This window comes from Dinoponera quadriceps, unplaced genomic scaffold (genome assembly GCF_001313825.1).
Source record: "Dinoponera quadriceps isolate SergipeBrazil2010 unplaced genomic scaffold, ASM131382v1 scaffold823, whole genome shotgun sequence".
In the NCBI taxonomy this organism is placed as follows: Eukaryota; Metazoa; Arthropoda; class Insecta; order Hymenoptera; family Formicidae; genus Dinoponera; species Dinoponera quadriceps.
Genome location: NW_014555144.1, coordinates 18,086 through 37,380, shown reverse-complemented (window position 1 = coordinate 37,380; position 19,295 = coordinate 18,086). Strand labels below are relative to the sequence as shown.

General features: G+C 45.0%; 4 protein-coding genes across 8 annotated transcripts; 2 read left to right on the top strand and 2 right to left on the bottom strand.

The window, feature by feature from the left end:
- The first annotated feature begins 153 nt into the window (after positions 1-153).
- Positions 154-2,250, top strand: LOC106743090 (protein-lysine N-methyltransferase N6AMT2). Of its 5 annotated transcripts, none has more exons than XM_014616625.1 (6): positions 156-241; positions 468-769; positions 965-1,138; positions 1,243-1,390; positions 1,501-1,710; positions 1,804-2,250. In XM_014616625.1, exons 3-6 carry the CDS (start codon positions 986-988, stop codon positions 1,935-1,937), a joined length of 645 nt encoding a protein of 214 aa, XP_014472111.1. In that variant the 5' UTR covers positions 156-241; positions 468-769; positions 965-985; the 3' UTR covers positions 1,938-2,250. The 5 variants fall into 5 exon arrangements, with proteins under 5 accessions (XP_014472112.1, XP_014472111.1, XP_014472109.1 ...); XM_014616623.1 differs by having other exon boundaries at positions 940-1,138; XM_014616626.1 differs by lacking the exon at positions 468-769 and having other exon boundaries at positions 154-241.
- Positions 2,251-2,446: 196 nt separating this feature from the next.
- Positions 2,447-14,684, top strand: LOC106743097. The gene is made up of 8 exons (XM_014616634.1): positions 2,447-2,625; positions 2,837-2,890; positions 3,237-3,506; positions 3,582-4,380; positions 4,880-5,088; positions 10,890-11,004; positions 11,816-12,714; positions 14,235-14,684. Exons 1-8 carry the CDS (start codon positions 2,530-2,532, stop codon positions 14,682-14,684), a joined length of 2,892 nt encoding a protein of 963 aa, XP_014472120.1. The 5' UTR covers positions 2,447-2,529.
- Positions 7,584-10,308, bottom strand: LOC106743096 (mitochondrial import inner membrane translocase subunit Tim13). The gene is made up of 3 exons (XM_014616633.1): positions 10,191-10,308; positions 10,030-10,098; positions 7,584-9,777 (listed from the first exon to the last, which is right to left on the bottom strand). The coding sequence occupies exons 1-3, from the start codon at positions 10,281-10,283 to the stop codon at positions 9,679-9,681; spliced, it is 261 nt and encodes an 86-aa protein (XP_014472119.1). The 5' UTR covers positions 10,284-10,308; the 3' UTR covers positions 7,584-9,678.
- Positions 14,685-14,732: 48 nt separating the features above from the next.
- On the bottom strand, positions 14,733-18,198 carry LOC106743095 (venom acid phosphatase Acph-1-like). The gene is made up of 6 exons (XM_014616632.1): positions 18,103-18,198; positions 17,633-17,746; positions 16,962-17,178; positions 16,482-16,690; positions 15,944-16,285; positions 14,733-15,612 (listed from the first exon to the last, which is right to left on the bottom strand). Exons 1-6 carry the CDS (start codon positions 18,196-18,198, stop codon positions 15,310-15,312), a joined length of 1,281 nt encoding a protein of 426 aa, XP_014472118.1. The 3' UTR covers positions 14,733-15,309.
- Between the last annotated feature and the right edge of the window lie 1,097 nt (positions 18,199-19,295).

The window sequence follows — 19,295 nt, the reverse complement described above, 5'->3', positions numbered from 1 at the left end:
ATTCAACAAACCACTGTTGTCAAAATTGCGTTATACGGATTGGTCTAGGTTTCTTCGGACCGTGTGAGTGGGCGAATCGGCAACGCGTCCATAGTTACGAAATTCTCCATGTGTTACCTAACCTAACCCACGTAGTAGCTTCCTCGTTTATATAGCATTTATTACGCTCGATTCTTTTCACGAGTACACGACCGTCGTGTTTCAAGCGCTTAAACGGAGAAAAATAAGCGGAACTAATAACGTACAATATTTAAAACCTCATTTAAAAGAATCTCATTTTCAAAATATTTTGCTCCGTATTCTAAACTCACTTTTATCGATAAAAATTCTTTAAATATGGCTTCTCAATCAATGAGGTGGTTTTTAAGCCACTTTCAGAGGCACTTTTACCGATAAAAATGAGTCCAGAATACGACTATTTATATATATATATATATATATATTTATAATTTAAAACATGAAAAAAGGAGATTATCATAAGAAAGTGCAGAAGGTGCAATTAAGAAACAGCTGATTCGAAATAATGATAGCTACACACGAACGCAGGAAGGTTTGCCGCGCGACAAGAGAAGCGACCTGGTAGCCAGTAAACTTTCGGTTTCCACGGGAAAGCGGCGCGTTGATTGGCTACCGTGTCGCGTCTTGCCGCGAGGGCGAGCGTTTCTTCATTCAGTGTGCAGGAACCATAAAATCGGTGTGTAAATACCGGCTGATTCTCACTGACCTGAGATGATCGCGAGATGCAGCGCGTGTTATTCGTCTCGATAAGGTCTGTACACGCGTGATTAATTAACAGCTCATTAATTCACCAGAGCGATTTAATAGTGGCGGTAATTTCAATCAGCGGCGTCCTATCATCCTCGGGATCTCTCCCGAGATCGATCGACTCGCCGATCGATCTATGATGATTTTTATCTACGGCCTTCTCCATACACATAGATAATTTGCACACGGTTTCTACCAGTTGAATTATTATCTGCAAACGATGAGCGACAGCGACGACGATCAGCCACGTTTAAGCTCGACCGCGCTTGCCGCGCTGGAGGAATTCCTGAGGGAGAAAGAAGAACGGGAGAATTTTCTGAAAAATGTATCCGAGGAAAGTCAGGTGTCGGGTACGCTCTTCGGCGAGGATTGGGTGAGTCGGCGAAAGTGTCAGCGTGTCAACGCGATTATTATATTGATGATAGAGTTTCGTTCGTGTTGTAAAGAAATGAATATTAATTGATATTAATGTTACAGCAATTGAGCCAGTTTTGGTACGACGACAGGACGATAGAAACGATCGCCAGAGGTGCCTTGAATTCGACACCGGCAGGTGGAAGAATCGCTCTGATCTCTTGTCCAACTCTCTACAGCGAGCTGAAGAAGAAATCAGGCGGAAGAGAAAGTACGGTTGCGAATATAATTTAACAATACTCGAATTTCGAAAGTGTGGATATCGATCGAGTAATTTCGCTTCTCGCACATGAACGGTATGTAATTGTTTCTCAATTGCAGTTAAGCTCTTCGAATACGACAGTCGTTTCCAAGTGTTTGGTGCGGATTTCATAAGGTACGACTACAAGTTTCCCTTGGACGTGCCCAGGGACATGACTAGGCGGTTTGATCTGGTCATAGCGGATCCACCGTTCCTCTCGGATGATTGTCTGACCAAGACAGCTGTGACGATCAAGTTCTTGACGAAGGGGAACGTTGTACTGTGCACAGGTGCGTGTAAAATTCCATTTCTATAATAATCGCTCTCGTTATACGTTTTGTTGATTTATGCCGATTGTAAACGCGTGAATGTTTCCCCCACAGGAGCCGTTATGGCGGAGTTAGCCGAGAGACTGTTGAAGGTCAGGAAATGCAACTTCATGCCGGGCCACAAGAACAATCTGGCGAACGAATTTTATTGCTACTCAAACTTCGATTTCGACAAGTCTCTGGAATGAGCGAGCAGTATTTCTGAAACAGTATTATTTAACGACGATATACATTTGTATTTGATATCAGTAGATACTTGTAAATACGTAGGGACGCGTTTGTACTTTTTTTTTTAAAGAGACCCGCGCGGCCGCGCCTGGACGACCGTACGATCGACAAATCGTCAGCTCGAATTTTTATCGAAGATTTTCAATTGTGATTCCGCGCTACCCTTTTCAATCACAGTGTTCTCAGGTATTTATCGACTTATTATTGCGAAAAGCTGCGATCAATGAATATGAATATAGTAAATGTAAATATAAATGAAATAAAATATAGATGAAATAAGTGAATATAAATATATTGGATTTTTCCAAATGATACAATCATATTGGATCGGAGCGGGAGGAAGTTACCTGGGATTGAAAGTTCGCGCTCCTCACGGCCGTTTTTCGAATCGATCGCAAGCGGAACGACCCCAGGGGACGAAAGTTTCCAGGCCGGCCGTGCGGGGAAAGTCCCTATACACGGTGTCGCATCCGCGAAAAGAAGACACGCGATGGAAAGCGTAAATATTTACATCTCTTGAGTGTACGCTGGAGCATTTTTTTATTTGTAATCATGATAGACGGGAACATCTCGATGGAGGAGGACACGGAACTACGGGACCTGGTGGTGCAAACCCTGGAGAACAACGGCGTCCTCGCTAAAGTACGGGTGCGTCATGGGGATATGTCGTGGAAAGAGAGGAAAAAAAAAAGAAAAAAAAAAGGGAAAACGATGCGAGGAGTCTCTACCCTCGTGTAGGTTAGAAGACGTGCTTATTCGGGGGAGCGGATTTTGAGAAACGTGTTAAATGAAATTCGCGCTCTCTGCTTACCGTCCCGCCGCTTTCTCAGAGCTCTCTTTTTTTGTCTGATGTTCGCAGGCGGAACTCAGGGCGAGCGTGTTCCTGGCACTCGAGGAGCAGGATTCGGTGATGGTAGGTCGTTCAAGTCGCTCATGCGTGCCGCGATAAAGCGGCAAACAAAAAAAAAAAGCCTCTTGTTTACAATTCCTTGCGCTTGACTGGCTGTAACAGCTCCTCATGCATGTCGAATTAATCTATCCTGTCTCTTCTCTAAGTAAGACCAGCTCTTTATCGTGCATGACAACTCGTTTCACGAAGAAGCAGCGAAGTAACGTCGCTTCTTTCTCTTTTTTTATCTCCCAATGTCGCGAGACAGCCTCTGTGAGGGAGAGATCGCGCGAGAACTCAGCGACGGTGTGAAGTTTCCATAGCAACGGAGTGTGTGATTGTCTTTATACTTTCAAAACGAATGTTCCAGAATCCCGAGCCGCTTCTCAACAAAACTGTAAAGCAGTACCTGTCCAATTCAGAAGGAAAATTATTGTTTTGCTTGGTTAGGGAGTTCCTAGAATACTTCGGTCTCGACTGTACTATATCCGTGTACGATCCCGAGACGTACTTCGGAAAGGAATACAATTACGTAGGAAGGAATAAGTTGTGCGAGGAGTTAGGTATCGACTCGACCGAGCCGTTGCTCGGGGAAATTCTCAAGAACAGCATCAATGGTGCCTTTAATAGTACACTGAAGGTATTTGAGATCCTTACGAGGTTGAATTTTATTCCAGATAGATATTATCCCTCGTCTTCCATTTTCTCATTGCAGAGTAAAAGTAGCAACAGACACGACGAGACGACGGACGAAGCCTCGACGAACTTCGCGAACGCCACGTTCGAGGTGTCCGTGCCCAAGGTGATACACAATGAATCCGTATCGTCGTCCAACGACAATGACTCCTCCGAGAAGTTGGAGAGCAACTCCGAGCAGAGCCCGAAAGTTCCAATAAACGTGACAATAACGGACAAGAAGTGCAAGGAGGCCGGCGGCCACGTCGCCACGGACACGTCGGATCGCGATAAGCAGCGATCCTCTCTCAGGGAGAACGCACCGGCGGACAACAATGACGGAGGGATTGCGAGTAACAGGAACAATAACGTGAATTTTGATAAAACCTCTACATGCGCGCCGACGACGGCGAGCGTCGCCGCGTCGCCGCGGGAGAACGACACGATCGCCACGTCCAATCAAACGGGTCCGTTGAACAAATCCGAGTCCTTAATTAAGTTCGACGATTCTATAGTGATCGACACGCAAACCAATCAAAGCGAGGATATAACTAAGCAGAACAGTATAAATAGTCTGGAGCTGAGCATAGGCAATAATGTACAAAATAAGAAGCCGTTGGTGAACGCGGGGGGCAACTTCGGCAAGACTATATATTTCGACGAGATCATCGTCGACGGCGAGCGGAGGAACGTTAGTACAATGAACAAAGCGGAGTCTTTTTTAGAGGATCTGCCGGCCATCAATCAGAAGGCTGGCTCTATATTCGGCGATTTGCCACCGCTGAATGGCAAGAAGGCCAATATCAACGATCTCAAGGAGTTGATGGATATCGGTCTTGGTGAGTGTTATGAACATATTTCTAACAATAGTAATAACGCGCGATATTTTGTCACATCCGTCGCGTCATCCGCAAGTTTCGCGTTAACCCTTTCGCTACGGCAGAGTCCGACCGGACGTCCAAGGCGGAATCTAGTGTAGCGTAAACAAGTTTGCACGCCGTTAACATCGTGCAATTATGTCGACCGGATCGACCAAAGTCGTTCTTAACGCGTCAAATTGCGTCTCGCCGACGGACAACTGTAAGCCGCGCTCGTTTTCGCGAGTCGTAAGTATCGGTTTGCTCCGGTTACTCCGGGAAAGTCGCTTCCCACTGGCTTTCATCGGCTAGACGTTATCTCAAGATAATCCTAAAGACAAACCGGTGCCTCCGATTTGCAATAGTCGCCCTTAGCATCGCGAGATTGCTTCACAACGAACGACCGGTAGCCGTTCGGTAGCGGAAGGGTGGAAGGAAGCGAATATTGAAAGGCGGAGCTCTTAAGAGGCAGTCTTTGCAGCTACGGACGGCATAGATAACTACGAGGAGGACTTCGTGTCGTCGGCGTCCGGCAGCGCGAACGAGCAGAGCCCGGCGAAGGAGCCGGACAAGATGGACAGCTCGCGGAATCCGCGCGCGAAGAGGGAGGACAAGGCTCAGAGCGGCCGTACCGAGGATCTGAGCGAAGAGATCGAGGAGATGGACGAGATCTTGAGTAGTACCTCCTGTGTAAGTAAGCCGACCTCTTAAATTGAATCTGACGCGCGCGAGAAAGAGACACCGCTGTTACTACTCGCAACTGCACATATCCCCCTCCCACCCGTATATATGAGTTACACGTACGTAATTATATATTGTATACATATATAGAATCGTTATATATTTTAGCCGGAGGATACGAATACGGATAAGAATATGTCAAACTTTACGACGGGTATTACCGCGGATTACATAGAAGAGATGTAATATTTCATCTCACGTGTCACGTGCGCGCGGAGATCCTATCCCGTAAGAGCTCTAAGGGGGTTGTTTCTCGTGTAATCCTCAACGACGAGATATCCTGCCCGCTAGGGCGCGTCTCGCGTATGTCTGTATGCTATTACTACTACTATTACTATTATTACTATTACTATTACTATTACTACTACCGTGAGGAATTCAGAAACTCGCAGAATCGAAGGTCGCACGGTTTCTGATCCAAGGCACTGCCAGCTGTGGCTCAATACTTATATAAGTTGCGCAGCGAGATGCGAGGGCAAGAGGAAAGAAAAAAAAAAGAGAAAAACCACACGAGAAAATGAAACGTAGAAGGTAAAAAGGTTTGAATGCATATTTCAGCAATAGGCGATATTTTTCTACAGTTTGTAAAAAAAAAGAAAGAAGTAAGCACACCGAGGTGATCGATAAGTTCACAATAGGACACGCACGTTCGAGCAAACGCGTTCACACTGACTCTTGACTCGACGTTGAAAAGGCGGGTCGAGGAACGGCCGGTCACGTGTCGCGGACATTCATTCTCTCGTAGGCATTCTGAAATATTGCACAGTTAAGGAAAGCAATATAATCAATCGACGTCTGCTTCGCGACATTCGATACGTAAGAAGATACACAAGAAGACGTGTTCGTGAATGGCTTTCCTTTTAACTCAAAAAATACTTCTCCCTTTGCCGTTCGTCACGATAACAAAGACAAAAATAAAACGTTGCACGATAAACGGGTCGTGCAGAATCGCATGTTTCGGGTCGCTACCGTTCAATTATAAAATACGCATAAAATACGTATTCTCGAAATCTCTTCATCGACATCTCGATGAAAATATCATTGTGGGATGATAACGGTTAAGCTAAATCTCCCGTTTCACTTGCAACTTCAGACAGGCTAACATACCTTCTACGTTGTTATGTAAAAAAGTATGCTTAGTATTATTACTCTTACGTAACGTGAAGATTACACCAGCGTTACGATAATTTAAATATTAGGGAGGTGTCACATAAGCGAGATACTGCTTGTTAGTAACTTGGTTACACACATTTCTCTTCTTTCTTTCCTTCTTTTGTTTTCCTTTCTTTCTTTCGTTTTTTTTCTTTCTCTTTTTTTTTTCGTAGGAGATCTATTAGCGTTCTACTGTGTTTACCGAAATATCTCTGTCTTTAATTTTACGACTGAACATTGTCCATTACCTCATTTACACAAAGTTACTGATACGATATTGTAATGATATCAGGAAATCGTCCGTCTAGAAATGGATTGCCTAAAAAATCCATCAAATTATTTTCTCGAACATAATGGTGCTAAGTGTTTGATGAAGCTAAAGTTATTTATGAGAGTTAACGTTGTCTATGAAAGAGAAAAGAAAAAAGAAGAAAAAAGAGGATTAGGTGCTTATATATATTTTCTTGCATCCATGATTCGCAGGAAATTATGATTAGCGAAAACTGCGTAGAGACTAGGATTATTAATTTTTGGCTGATCCAACTTTCGCGATGTCGAAAAGAAGAAAAAGGAAAAAATGGGGGAGGCCGATGGAAAAAAGGGAAATATGGTTGAAGGTTTAACATGGATAATATTTCGTGCCCCGTATAAGATGCAATAACTAAGTACAACTCAACAAGGTGGAACAAGACTAGACGCTTGACAAATCAAAAATCCCTTTTGTAAAAAGAACAGGAGAACTGTATAGCCAGCCATCTTTACGAAGGAATTCTCAGCAAACGGGTAGAGAGAGAAAGACCCTATACGTTGTAATATTACCGATATTAGAGACCACGGTTGGAACGAAGAAATTCCGTCACTATAGATAAACGTCCAGACTTCGGTTGCCGATGTGTACGACGTTCGTGATGCAACGATCCGTCGACGAATTCTGGACGGCAGAGAACAGCAAAGAAAAAAAAAACAAACAATATATCTATCCACTTTTCCTATGCTCAAACAGACCGCGGCATTTTGTACTGCATACCACTTCTCCAAGGCTGCATTTAATTGTGTTGTCGTTCTATCGCGCGCGCGCCCACACACACACACACACACGCGCGCGTGAATCTGCGAATTCGTACTCGACAACAAATGTCACGAGATAAATGGATTTATTTTGATACCACACACAATAATATTGCGTATGTGTGCGCATATATATATATATACGTAGTAACGGAATCGCTTCGGTTCGGACCGCGCCGTTTGTCCCGAGATATACATTGAAAGAAAAATGAAAAACAGGTGTGTTCCTGGCCAATCAGCGTGGTTACATTTATTATCGACACAGTTGCGCATATATATACGTTTTATATAAACAACGGGATTTTCAGGACTGCATTGAACATTCCTACGCTCTGTCGAGTCTAAAGAATAGATACATTCCATTGTTACTAAGGTAGTCGTAACTTTCGTTGCATCGTTACCATTAGGCAGGCACAGATTAAAGGAGAGATAAGTATTTCTCATCGTAGGTTGTAGAGGGATAATTTAAGGTGCGTCTCAATCCTTTCATCAGAAGCCACAGAAACGGGATTCCTTTCTTTCTTTTCTTTTTTTATTTTTATTTTTCTTTTTACCTACACGGAAAAGAGGATCTCAGTTCGTATAGCTGGAGAGGGACCGGACGGCGAAAATTCGACGAGAGGCGAGATCTCTCGGTTGAAATGATAAATAACGGAAAATAATACAATTGAAACCGAATAGATATCTCCCGGAATAAGGAAGTTTTCTGTTCTTCTCGTTCGGTCCCTAATCTTCCCGGACAACGAAACGCTCGGGTTACACCAACAGAGTCGAGCTCGTTTCCCGTGTGTGTGTGTACTCGAATTTTCGAATTTTCGGACAAGAGGGGCCCATCTTTGAGGTCCCTCGAAATTAATCGCGGTCGTACGCGCGCGTTCGAGTGTGCACGCAATTTCTAATCAGGCGATTTTTCAGAGGTTCCGCTTGAAAATTGAATAAACCTCCGACAAACGAAGGCGATTCGAAATTGCTTGTGTATCTTTCTCTCTCCTTCTTTTTCCGTTTTCCGAAGGATGTTGAGCAGCGTTGCGATTCTTCCGTGCGTGCTTGCGACGTCAATGTATCCGGGAGGATGCGTAAAAAAAATCCACTTCCGAAAGATACGAAGTTCGAAACGTAAAATCGTCCGTCTCTCTCGTGTTCTACTCTTAACGTCTTATCGCATTCGTCGCTCGGCGCAGCTTTTTCGCGTTTCGTTTGCAGGAAGAGCATATATCCGAGACGCGAACAACGCGTGATACGAAAATCGAATAATTTTATTGCGAAAAAGAAACGTATGTACATATAACAGTGGTTTTTTTCATGCACATTTCATGGAGTGACAACCTCGACTATTTTCTCAGTATAGGTAACCATCACACACACATTAGCCACATAGTCACGTAGTCTACTCATAATAATCTCCAGTTTGAAGTCTCACGAACAAAGTATTAAATGCCCGCTTTACGGTATTCCTTCGGTATTCACGGACCGATAATTATTTTGTAACCACGTTGAAACATTGGTAGCTATACCGTGCCTTTTAGTGTGTATGAAATAATTATAAAAAAGAATGCAAATAAAAGTACTGTGGAATTGTGGGTTTTACAACAACAACAACAAAAAAAAAAAGAAACACCTATGTTACTTATTTATGATTTTCAAGTGTAATGTAATAATATGTATTCATGTATATGTTATTTATTTTATAAAGATTTTTCTCTTTTGCACTCGTCGTCCACGTTAGTTCACCACTTGCGTGTCTGTATACCTGTCATATCCCTATGTGTACAGTTTTATATACCATCATCCCTTCTAGAATGACGTACGATACCGTTCTCCGTGGTAATTCAATAGTTTGCGATATCAACGAAAAGTCGTTTAGTGTACGCGTTTTTTTTATACGAAATATGTAAGAAATAATTGATCCTAAGCACTTTCAACTGCAGGTGATAGACGATATTGTACAACTTAACCCGTATTCTACCACTGTATGTGTATATGTATATATATATATATATATATATATATATATATGTATATATATTCGCAGGTACGTGTATATACACATGCACACGTAAAATACAATTGTGCATTAATTACTTTACAATGTACCGTGTTTGACGATTTCTGAATAGCAAAGTGTGTACATATATATATAGATGGCCCTTCTTTATTCTAAAAACGTTCTCGTGAACAACGTACCCTTTTGTTTGTTGCTTTTACATAAGAAAATGCAGTATGTACAATATACTATGACACCTGTTGATGACGAAGTTCAAAATTACACCTGCGGCGTAACAACAGTAACAGTGAATGGTCCGATTGAACCTCCGTGCATTACATCCTGTTACGTTCCCGCTGAATTCGATCGCCGTACGCTCTCGAAACGAGATTGAAGGAGTCGATGTATCGGTCCATGCACATTGCTAAGCATTTCTGCAAAAAAAAAGCAATAATCCTCTCAGGTGAGACAGGTCGAAATGCGAAAACCAATGTTCTGTTCTCTTTCCTTGAACTGGCTGCACTAGTTCAAGAAATCTGCGTGCGCATTGAAACACATGAAGTGTACATACGAGATTCTCGCACTTTAGTATATATAAATTTCCTAAAGCAATTCAGCTGAAACAGAACAGACCGCAGCGAAGCGTCAAAGGTTTGAGATTGCATCAGACAACGAAGGGGATTCACCTGTTCCGTGCTGTCCAGCGTCGTGCCCGGCTTGAGTATGCACTTTTTGAAGCACTTTTCCGTCATTTTCTGCAAACACGCGTGAAAACATGTAACATTTAGTCAGGCGAACGCGAGGGGGGGGGCGAACCCCCGTTGTGTAACGCAAATGTATGCAGTACCACGAGCAGCTCCTGGGTATTAGCGACGGCTATCTGCTGCTTCAAATTCTGCATCAGCTGTTCCCTCTCCGAGTCGGACAGATTTCCTTCCATACTTTCGGTTCTCGGGGCGGGGAGGGGGGATTATTTCGGCGGTGATTAAAAACGAGAAACTGCTAGTACTCACAATTCGCGAGTACGAGTCCCACCTAACCTATGACCTAACCTAACCGAAGCTGCGGCCGGCGGTCGCACGAGTGGTAGCACGTGAATCAGCTTGTCGTGGCGAGTGAAAACTCGCTCGTTCGCGGTAGTATCAGTCGGTTAACGTTACCGACGCGACGTGGCGCTCGCGTCGCGTTCGTCGATCGATCATCGCCGACACACTTCCGCCATTTTCAAATTTCGCATCAAAACTCGTGGAACGTTCGTTCGAGACGTTCATCGCGCGAAGCTGCTCGTGCGTTTTTCCCCGACGGAAGGGACGACGAGAAGAGGAATCCGTAGGATGTGAACACGAACGTTGATATTCCCGCTGTTTCCTCACTTGTTCTTCAAGTCGCAACGGGCGACATTCGAGTCGATATACGAGTAAGGGAAGGGAAATGGCGAGAAAACGTACGACCATGTCACGAGTTAAGAAGGTAACGTTAAGTATATTCGCCGCTGCCGAATCGGTGTGACGGATTGATCGAACGACTTGTTTTGTTGCCTTCGAAGATACGTCAAGATTTAACGGAGTACCGGACACGCGAGGAGAAGAAGCGGGAGATCGTTCGGTCTCTGCGACAAGCGACGAGCTCAGTGGACGATGCTTGCGATTCGAACGGCACGGGTAAGTCCCCAGGCGAGACGGCGATTCATGACGACGTCGAAAACTCGTATGGTGCTCTCCATTCGGTGACACGAGTCGGCACGAACACCATTTCTTCGCCTTTGTTCCGCATTCAATGAATAACAAAGATAGAATGACGCTTGTGTCGACTTGTGTCACCAAATGGAAAGCACCGATAGTCTCTGTTCTGGAAATAGTTGCGTGCACGTAAATGTCGTTGCGTAGCAAGTATGATCCTCAAGCGGCACAGAAAGCCGTGTAAAAATGAAGATGACATCAATGAGTAATCCAGTAAGTTAGAAATCACTGACACGATATTGTTATTACAATGATCTTTTATAATATGTAACGTTTTCAAACATGTGCTTATAATGTTGCATACTACGTCATTGTTAACGATATTTGATCGATGCTTAATTATTATTTCACATTTTTTAATTATTTTTTATTATCTTAGTATTTTGTAAAATATGCTAATTATTATATTATATTATTTAATTCTTATTTACTCACTATAAAAATAATGATGTCAAGAAGCGCCAAATGAATGTGACAAATTAGTAAGAGCTGATTTTCATAATCAAGTTTCCTGAATATGAAATATCTTTTCTACATCTTTTCTTTTTTACAATATATTTACTATACACGTCCGAGAGAATCGAGAGTAAAAGAGAATCGAGGGTAAATTAGCTCTTACGTTAAACCCACTCGAGTCGAAAGAAAAGAAACGTTTTCGAGATCTCGGAAAGAAAACTTGTCCACCGCTTACATTCCTCGTATTGAGAATAAAACGACGTATCCCTCGTTTCAGAGCGTTCGTTTCGCGCGAGAGGCAAGACGCGAGTGTACCCGAAGAAAGTCTCCGTGTTCGTTCAAGCGGACGCGAACAAACGCGGCGATAACAACGAATGCTATCGTTGTGAGCATTTCTCGAATATCCCGTCGAGCCTGCCCCAGCCGTCCTGTCCGAGAACAGCCGGCCTAATAGGTCAGTGCGAGGCCGACATAAGTTTCGTCCAAGCGATCGTTTGGCTCAAGTCGAGCATCGCCTGCGTCTCTCAGTTGTCGGTCGAGCAATTGCAACGAGTATTCCACAGGCAGTGGGGCGCGCAGGATGACCGTTCCGAGAAGAAAGGCAGCGACAACAAGCAACGCGCGAAACGACTGAAATCGCCTCCCGCTAAGAAGCCCCCGACGAGGCCCGAAATGATCGACACCCAGGATATATTCGAGATGTTAACTCCGCGGAACGCGTTCGGCTCGTCCCGTGGTTCTACGTGTGAAAATTTCCTCCGCTTCGGGCCACGCGCCATTTCCGGAGAGGCGCAAGTCGAACTTTTCAGCTTGGCCGACGAATCGTCCACGCACAAACCCTCGGCGCGAGACAAGTGCGCCAGTTGGATCGTGGAAAGCAAGGGGAGGGAATCTTCACCGGAGTCTGACGCGATCTCAATGGCGGTCGAGGAGTTGCTGCTCGACTCGGAATGGGATATGTCTCTCAATGAGACGTACGATAGATGGGCGGAGTATCAAATAGGGAAGCGTAAGGTCGACGATGTCGCCGAGTGTTCCGCCCAGCCCGCGTCGGAGAGGGCGAAGAAAAGAGGAGAAGCTGCGGGTAGCTCGAAGGCCGATCCCGGAAACGAAGCCGATGCGATGAAGCCGCGATCGCTTTCCGGAGACAACTTCGCCTTCCTCGTTCACTCGACTGTCTTTACACCCCTCGTGGATCAAACGAAGAAACAGAAACCCACCTCGTCGACGATGACGAGTCAGTTCGACGAGACGAATTTCCCCCAGTTGGATTTCGACTTCGACGACAGTTTCATCACACCGACGGTGAAGCAGTCGAAACCGCTCGACTGCAGTCTCAGAGATTTCCCTCTGACTGCGGAGAACGTCTCTCCAATCAGTGTCACCGACGTGGAATTGGGGGAGCCGTCGAGTTTGAACGATTTCCGTACCTCTGGCCGATCGGCTGCTCTCGATAACGACGAGTCCGAGATCAACGATCTCGGCGAACTGCCTGACACACAGATGACGAGCGGCGGTGCGAAAAATCCGGCGTGCGACAGCGCGTACAGCACGTCGCACGTCGAGCCACGCGATGAAAAGCCCGCCGCTGTTGAGGATCGCCCGCTGCTGCACGGCGTTGCCTCGCGTCGTTATGACCTGCGATCCCACTATAAGAAAGCAATCACGCCCACGGAGGAAGGCGCCACTTCGACCGCCTGTTACATCTGTATGGTAACACCTTGTCGATCAATCAATTTTATCACCTCAGCTGTTTCGTCCGGAAGGCGACTCGGCTTGCAAAACTTAATCCACCACTCATCTCATCCAGATTCAAATTGAAACCTTTTCTATTCAGCGTCTTATCCTAATACACCTGATATCACGCGGTTATACTAATATCACAACGTATCTTCCAAGACGCATCGAGAGCGATCCCCCGCGAGTAAACGTGAGCACGGGCGTCCGCGTAAGGAGAAGATGATCTCCAGCAAGTGGCTGAACTTCACTCTAGAATCGCAGAACGTGGAGCACGTTGTCCTCGAGTCGGTCGGAGTGATCCTCGCGACCCTCGGCAAGCAGACTACGGCGGCGGAATACGCGACGTACAGCTGTTGGAAGGACACTCTGTTGGAGAAAGCCGTGAACGCGGTGCTGAACGTGTCCGACGTTCTCAGGCTTGAAAGGAAGCCCGACGTATGCAGGAAAGAGATCGTAACGGCGGTGATCGAGACTCTGGACGAGATAGCCTCGTGTACGCGATTGAACAAGGTAAGGTGATGGAAGGTACGCTCGAATATACATATGAGAGAAAAGACGTATGTCGCGATATCTTTAGGATGTCCCTCCCTCCTGTGTATCCGCATAGGATAAGAAAAAAGAAATAGCTTATAATCATATCACGGGTAATAATTATTACACACCGCGCACCGCTTTTCTTTGTCCAGCATAAATTTGATCTACTATCAACAAGTCGATCCATGCGAGAAAGCATGGGTGCGTATAGACGCGTGGCTTTGCATAATTTTAACGTTAATAAATTAACTTAATATTAACTTAACTTCTAATTGAGTTAACCTCGGTTTGGGTAACCTTTGACTTGATTGAGCTGATTTTACAGGCTGTTCACTTTCAACCTCACGCTTAGTTAAAAGTAAGAATTAGCACATTTAAAGCCCTAACAACAAATAATACCCCCTCTCGAACATTTTTCCCAGACACCCGTATGCGACGTGTCGATATATCGCGTGCAGATAATTTTGGAGCTCTGCAACTCGGTGTCGGTGAGCGTCCCGATAATCGATCACCTGATAGCGAGGCTGAAGCCGTTTCTGGTCGCGCTGAGCCGCGACACGAAGACTCGGCTCAGGCACGCCACGGTCCAGTTGCATCTCGTCTTTTATGCGCTTAATATCGCTCTAAGGAAGTACCGCACAGTCGTGCCGAACGCTCGGAGAACCGGTGAGGAAATCGCGATACCTCACGTCACGGATCTCTGGAAGACGCGCTACATCGACGAGGAACTCGAATACGCGAGGCTGAATGTGAACGACGCGGAGAAGCGATGGCGCGCCGCGTTGGAGGACTGCGCGTCCGCGTTCACGCCGCGCTTTGTGCGGTTCGCCGAGAAATCGCTGTCACTGGCCCACACGCTGATCCCGCAGTAGTAGATCTCAGGCGAAACCTAGTAGGTTTCAGACGAGCCTTTCGCTCTGAACGTTAAATTGTAATTTCCATAAATTTGCCGCAATGTGTGCGAATTCTGCGAGTCAATTGTAACGTAATTTCTCGCAGAAAGCGTTTCTCCAGGACGTCGCAGTTCTTAAGATTTAAACGTTATTACGACCTTTGGCACGCGAGGGGAAACGCTTCCTGCCAAAAATTACATTTTATTACTTGGGGCAAAAGGCTGCACATATCTGCTGTACGTCTACTATTGCAGATTCGGACTTGTACCAAGGCTGTATCTAAGGTGCTTTTCATTTTCTAACGCAAGTCTCGACTTAAACATCATCCTGTCTTTCTTCCATATTCGATGAATGATAAAAATTGAATGATATTTGTGTCGCTAAATGGAAGATCGCATTTCTTGGTTGACTTACATTCCGTCGAATGAAAATTAGATGTAGGCGTTTTTGTTTTCGACTCTGCGTCTTAATTTTCAAGTTGTACTTTCGTTCGTAATAATATGCAGATGAGGATATTGATGCTGCCGGTGCTATACGGTACAACATTAACTACAAAAATAGTTTTGCTGCGATTCGCGGTCACGAATACCAGGCGCTTTTTCTCTCAACGTACCGCAAGCACCAAGCTAAACAAATTCAGTAACGTTAAGTTAAATATCAAACCGCCGCTCCCGCACCAATTCGCAGACCCGCTGCTGTCCGACGAATTGTTCTTCTGGAGTGACAACGGGTCGGCGTCTTTCGCTCCCGGCGTTGAATTCTCGGTGATCCAGCCGCACAACGCTCGCGGATTCTGCGGTATCAGCTCGAAAACGACGTCCAGTAACGTTTGTAACGGGCATATCTCCGTACAGTTCGGCAACGACAGAGCGATCGTTGTCTCGTCGACACCGGTGTAATAGTTAATCTGAAATCGTTCCCACACACGTTTCCACAAACGTTTATTGGACATTTTAACGGACGGAGTCGCAAACGCAAATCGAAGCGGATCATACTTAGTATGAGATAAATACTTTTGTCGCTTTGTATAAGACAAACTTTTAACTGTTTTTCCTGTCTCCCTACCGAATACGAACGTTGTGAGATAATACGTTCCGCGTGAATGTACTTTAAAGTACTTTACGAAGTTATTATTATTTATATGTTTTGTAATCATTTATCATAATTATATATCACATGATTACTATCAATGTATATATTATTTTTTGTTACATTCAGCGGGTAGAATAGTTCGTTACCTTGATCCCGTATGTGTCCGTGTCGTTGTCGAGATACAGTTCGAAGATCAACGCGGCCGCTTCGTTGGGAATGTGAGGCGACCAGAGGTCGAGATTTCTCAGCACCCCGGCGATGTTCCGCCCGTCGCCGCTGTACAGCATCATTTTGCGATTCTCCGGTATCTCGCCCGACATGTATTTCAACGAGTTGCCGACGATCTCCGCTAAGAAGGTCCCACCGTTCAGCTGCCTCTGAAGAAGAGTCGCTGAGAGGAGATCGTACTCCGACAAGGTCACGTTGTACATCGTGCCGTGGGGAAACACGTCTCTCGCCCAGTGGGGCAGCATCTCATCCTGATCAGCCTGGATGTCAGTCAGACGTTTGTAAGGAATTATTAAGAAATGCAGGAGACTCCAAAAGTTATACATACAATTGTTCGCTTCAATTCGTCTTTCTCAGCGAGAAATGAGCATCGAGTCGACACCGATTGTAATTTGAATTGTTTCGATACTGATCTGATGGTTTATCTCTCGTTGAGTCGTGACTTCGCAGACTCACCATCGTTTCCAGACTGGCGTACAAGAGAGCCACGTCCGATGGCGTACTGATATTCCTCTCGGTGTAGTAAGAAAGATAATCGAACAGAGGCTGATACTGCGACAACGTTTCCCGCATCTCGGCTGTTTCCAACACCTCGTTCATCCGTGAGATAAAATTCGGGCACAACGAGCCCAGCATCAACACGTCCTCCTTCAGTTCCATGTAATCTGCAGAAGAATTGACTAAAATTTGTTTCATCGAAACAATATATGCGAAATATTAATTTGTTTGGATGCGATAAAACTTATTAAATTTGAAGAAATCCTTTTCTCAGTGTACATTATTATTCTCGTGCTTATAATAATTCATAACGAAAAAGAAAAAAAAAATGTAAGGAAAGATCATTGCACTTTATGCGTGATCTGATCGCTCGATTCGGATGAGTTTCTCCACGATTTGCGTGCCGAGAGACGCGATTACGATATTCTGTTTACTGACTGGCCGGCATCGGCTGCCAGTTCAGGCCCGTCATCCACATTTGTTCTTCCGTGGGTGGCCATAAACCGGCGTTAACAAGCTGCGCTGATAATATCGATAAGGCGTACTCCGTCGACCTCATCTTCGTGGGTTCATACGATTGCAGCCCGTCGCCCAGAAACCCGCTGTAGATCTTGCGCAGATGCACTCCGAGGTTGTACATGTTGAGATTCGAGGTCTGCGTAATCGTGAAAATTATCTTTCGCTTCACAAACAATATTTAAGATAAAGATACATATTCGTTGAAAAAGTCTAACAATCGTGCTTACTAATCGAAAGATTAGTTTCTTGGAAGCTCGCCAATGAAATTTATTCGGATGCGATAAAATTTATTCAAATTTTTGAAATTTGAAGATATCTTTTTCTCAGTGTGGAAATTTGGTAATATCCCACTCAACAATGTAACTGTTATATACAACGTATATACATTGCATTTACATTGCCGAGTAAGAAATTCTACTGCTGATGTAATACTGTCATTTTTCACACTTCAGTGTAATTCTTGAGCGAGTCCTTGTTGGCTCTTATAAGCCTTTTTAGCTCTTATTATTTTTCTTGATAAAATAACGTTACCGTTGTAGTGGGTGTTTTACTGGCGGGGAACGAATATTATTATTAACATCAGCACGTACGTTCGACATGTTCTTCCTGGCGGAAATGAAGTACTCGTACGATAAGAGCCGCGGCAAGCTTTCCCTTTCCGCTTTCTGGTCCTCTCTCGGCGCGTACAGCTTGTGCGCGAACAACTGCGACCACACGTCATCCCTGTTTCTGTTTTCCGTCACATTTCCGTTACATTTACTCACACGGAGAAAGCAAATTTTGCTGGAACAGCAAATATCTGTCAATACAGTGACAGCAAGAAAAAATTGGTTTAAACAGCAACAAATGTTTTCGGACAGCAGAAAGATTTGTGAAGAGTGTTAATTGCTGTTTGCTGGGACAGTTAATACTCTTAACAAATCTTTCTACTGTCTAAACAAACGTTTTCCTTGCTGCCGCTATATTGACAAACATTTGCCGTTTCTGCAAGATTTGTTTACCCGGAACGAGCCGGAGCGAAGAGAGATGATTCTCGCTCGCGCGGAAATCATTTACTTACAACGTGCACTAACTTCAGGTCCGGCACGGCCGAAGTCGCCGACAAGCGGACGATGCATAACGCGAGCGTAACGCAGGCGAAACGTGACCCGTTCATTCCCTCGGAAGCCGCTCGCTCTTTTTCTCTTTCTCTCTCGCTCCTTCGGAAGCGGATGCTCGAGCAAAGAATATCGCAGATAAATAATCGATGACGACGAACCGAACTGCGCGAGAGGAACGCAATGCGACGCAATGCCGGGGGAACTTCGAAATCGGGAACGGCGATAAAAGTGCGGCGAGCAGATCGCGCCGTGAATGACCGGTTAAACTCCGAGATGCGAATGCGAAAGCGTCCGATGAATTTCTTTCTTAAGTTTGTGCTGTCGGGTGCTTAATCGCCGGCAACCGTGACGAACTCACCTATAACCTTGCGCCACCTGAAGTCTTGTTCTGGATGCGATATTTTGATTCTCAAGCTGAAACAACATTACATATGACGTTCTCGTATACGGAGAAAAATGATAAAGGTAATCGCGCAATTTTGCGATGCTTTGTAACGTCGAGCTATATCGGAATTATAACTGAAGTCACGATGCGTGATCTTTAGTTGATGTTCTTCATTAAAGTACGCGAAAGAAATAACTATAGCGTAAGATTGGTTAAGGAAAACAAGCGATGAGAGACGCGGAATTTCGAGCTCCGAAAGGTGAGCGATTAATTAAACCAGGAGTTAGTCCGAGGATGTACGAATACGCGGAGAACCGGACGACGACGTGGCTGTAACTTCCGCGATGTTATGTAAGAGTGTCGGTGTGTGACTCGCGATAAGAATTCTCTTCCGTTTCGTCCACATCCACAGAGATTATTCGATCTACCGCCGCCGCGGCTGCACTCACCGCGAGAGGGTGCGAGAAAAAAAAACCCGCATAATCGCAATTATGGTTTAGCTGATAAATATAGACCGGCTCGGGCGCGCTTATTTAGGACGCGCGTTATCGAAATTCGCGCGACCTCGCGAATCGTCCTCCGACGTTTGATCCGACGAGTTCGAGCGCGAGCATTTGAAATTCCCGCTGTATGTCAGTTTCTTTAAACGTACGTAACGTTCTACCTGGATAGTCAGACCGTATATTCATCATCTTCAGTTCTACGTCTTCACATACTGCACGGCTTGTTTTATCACCTGTGAAGCGACGATCCGACAATACCGATGTA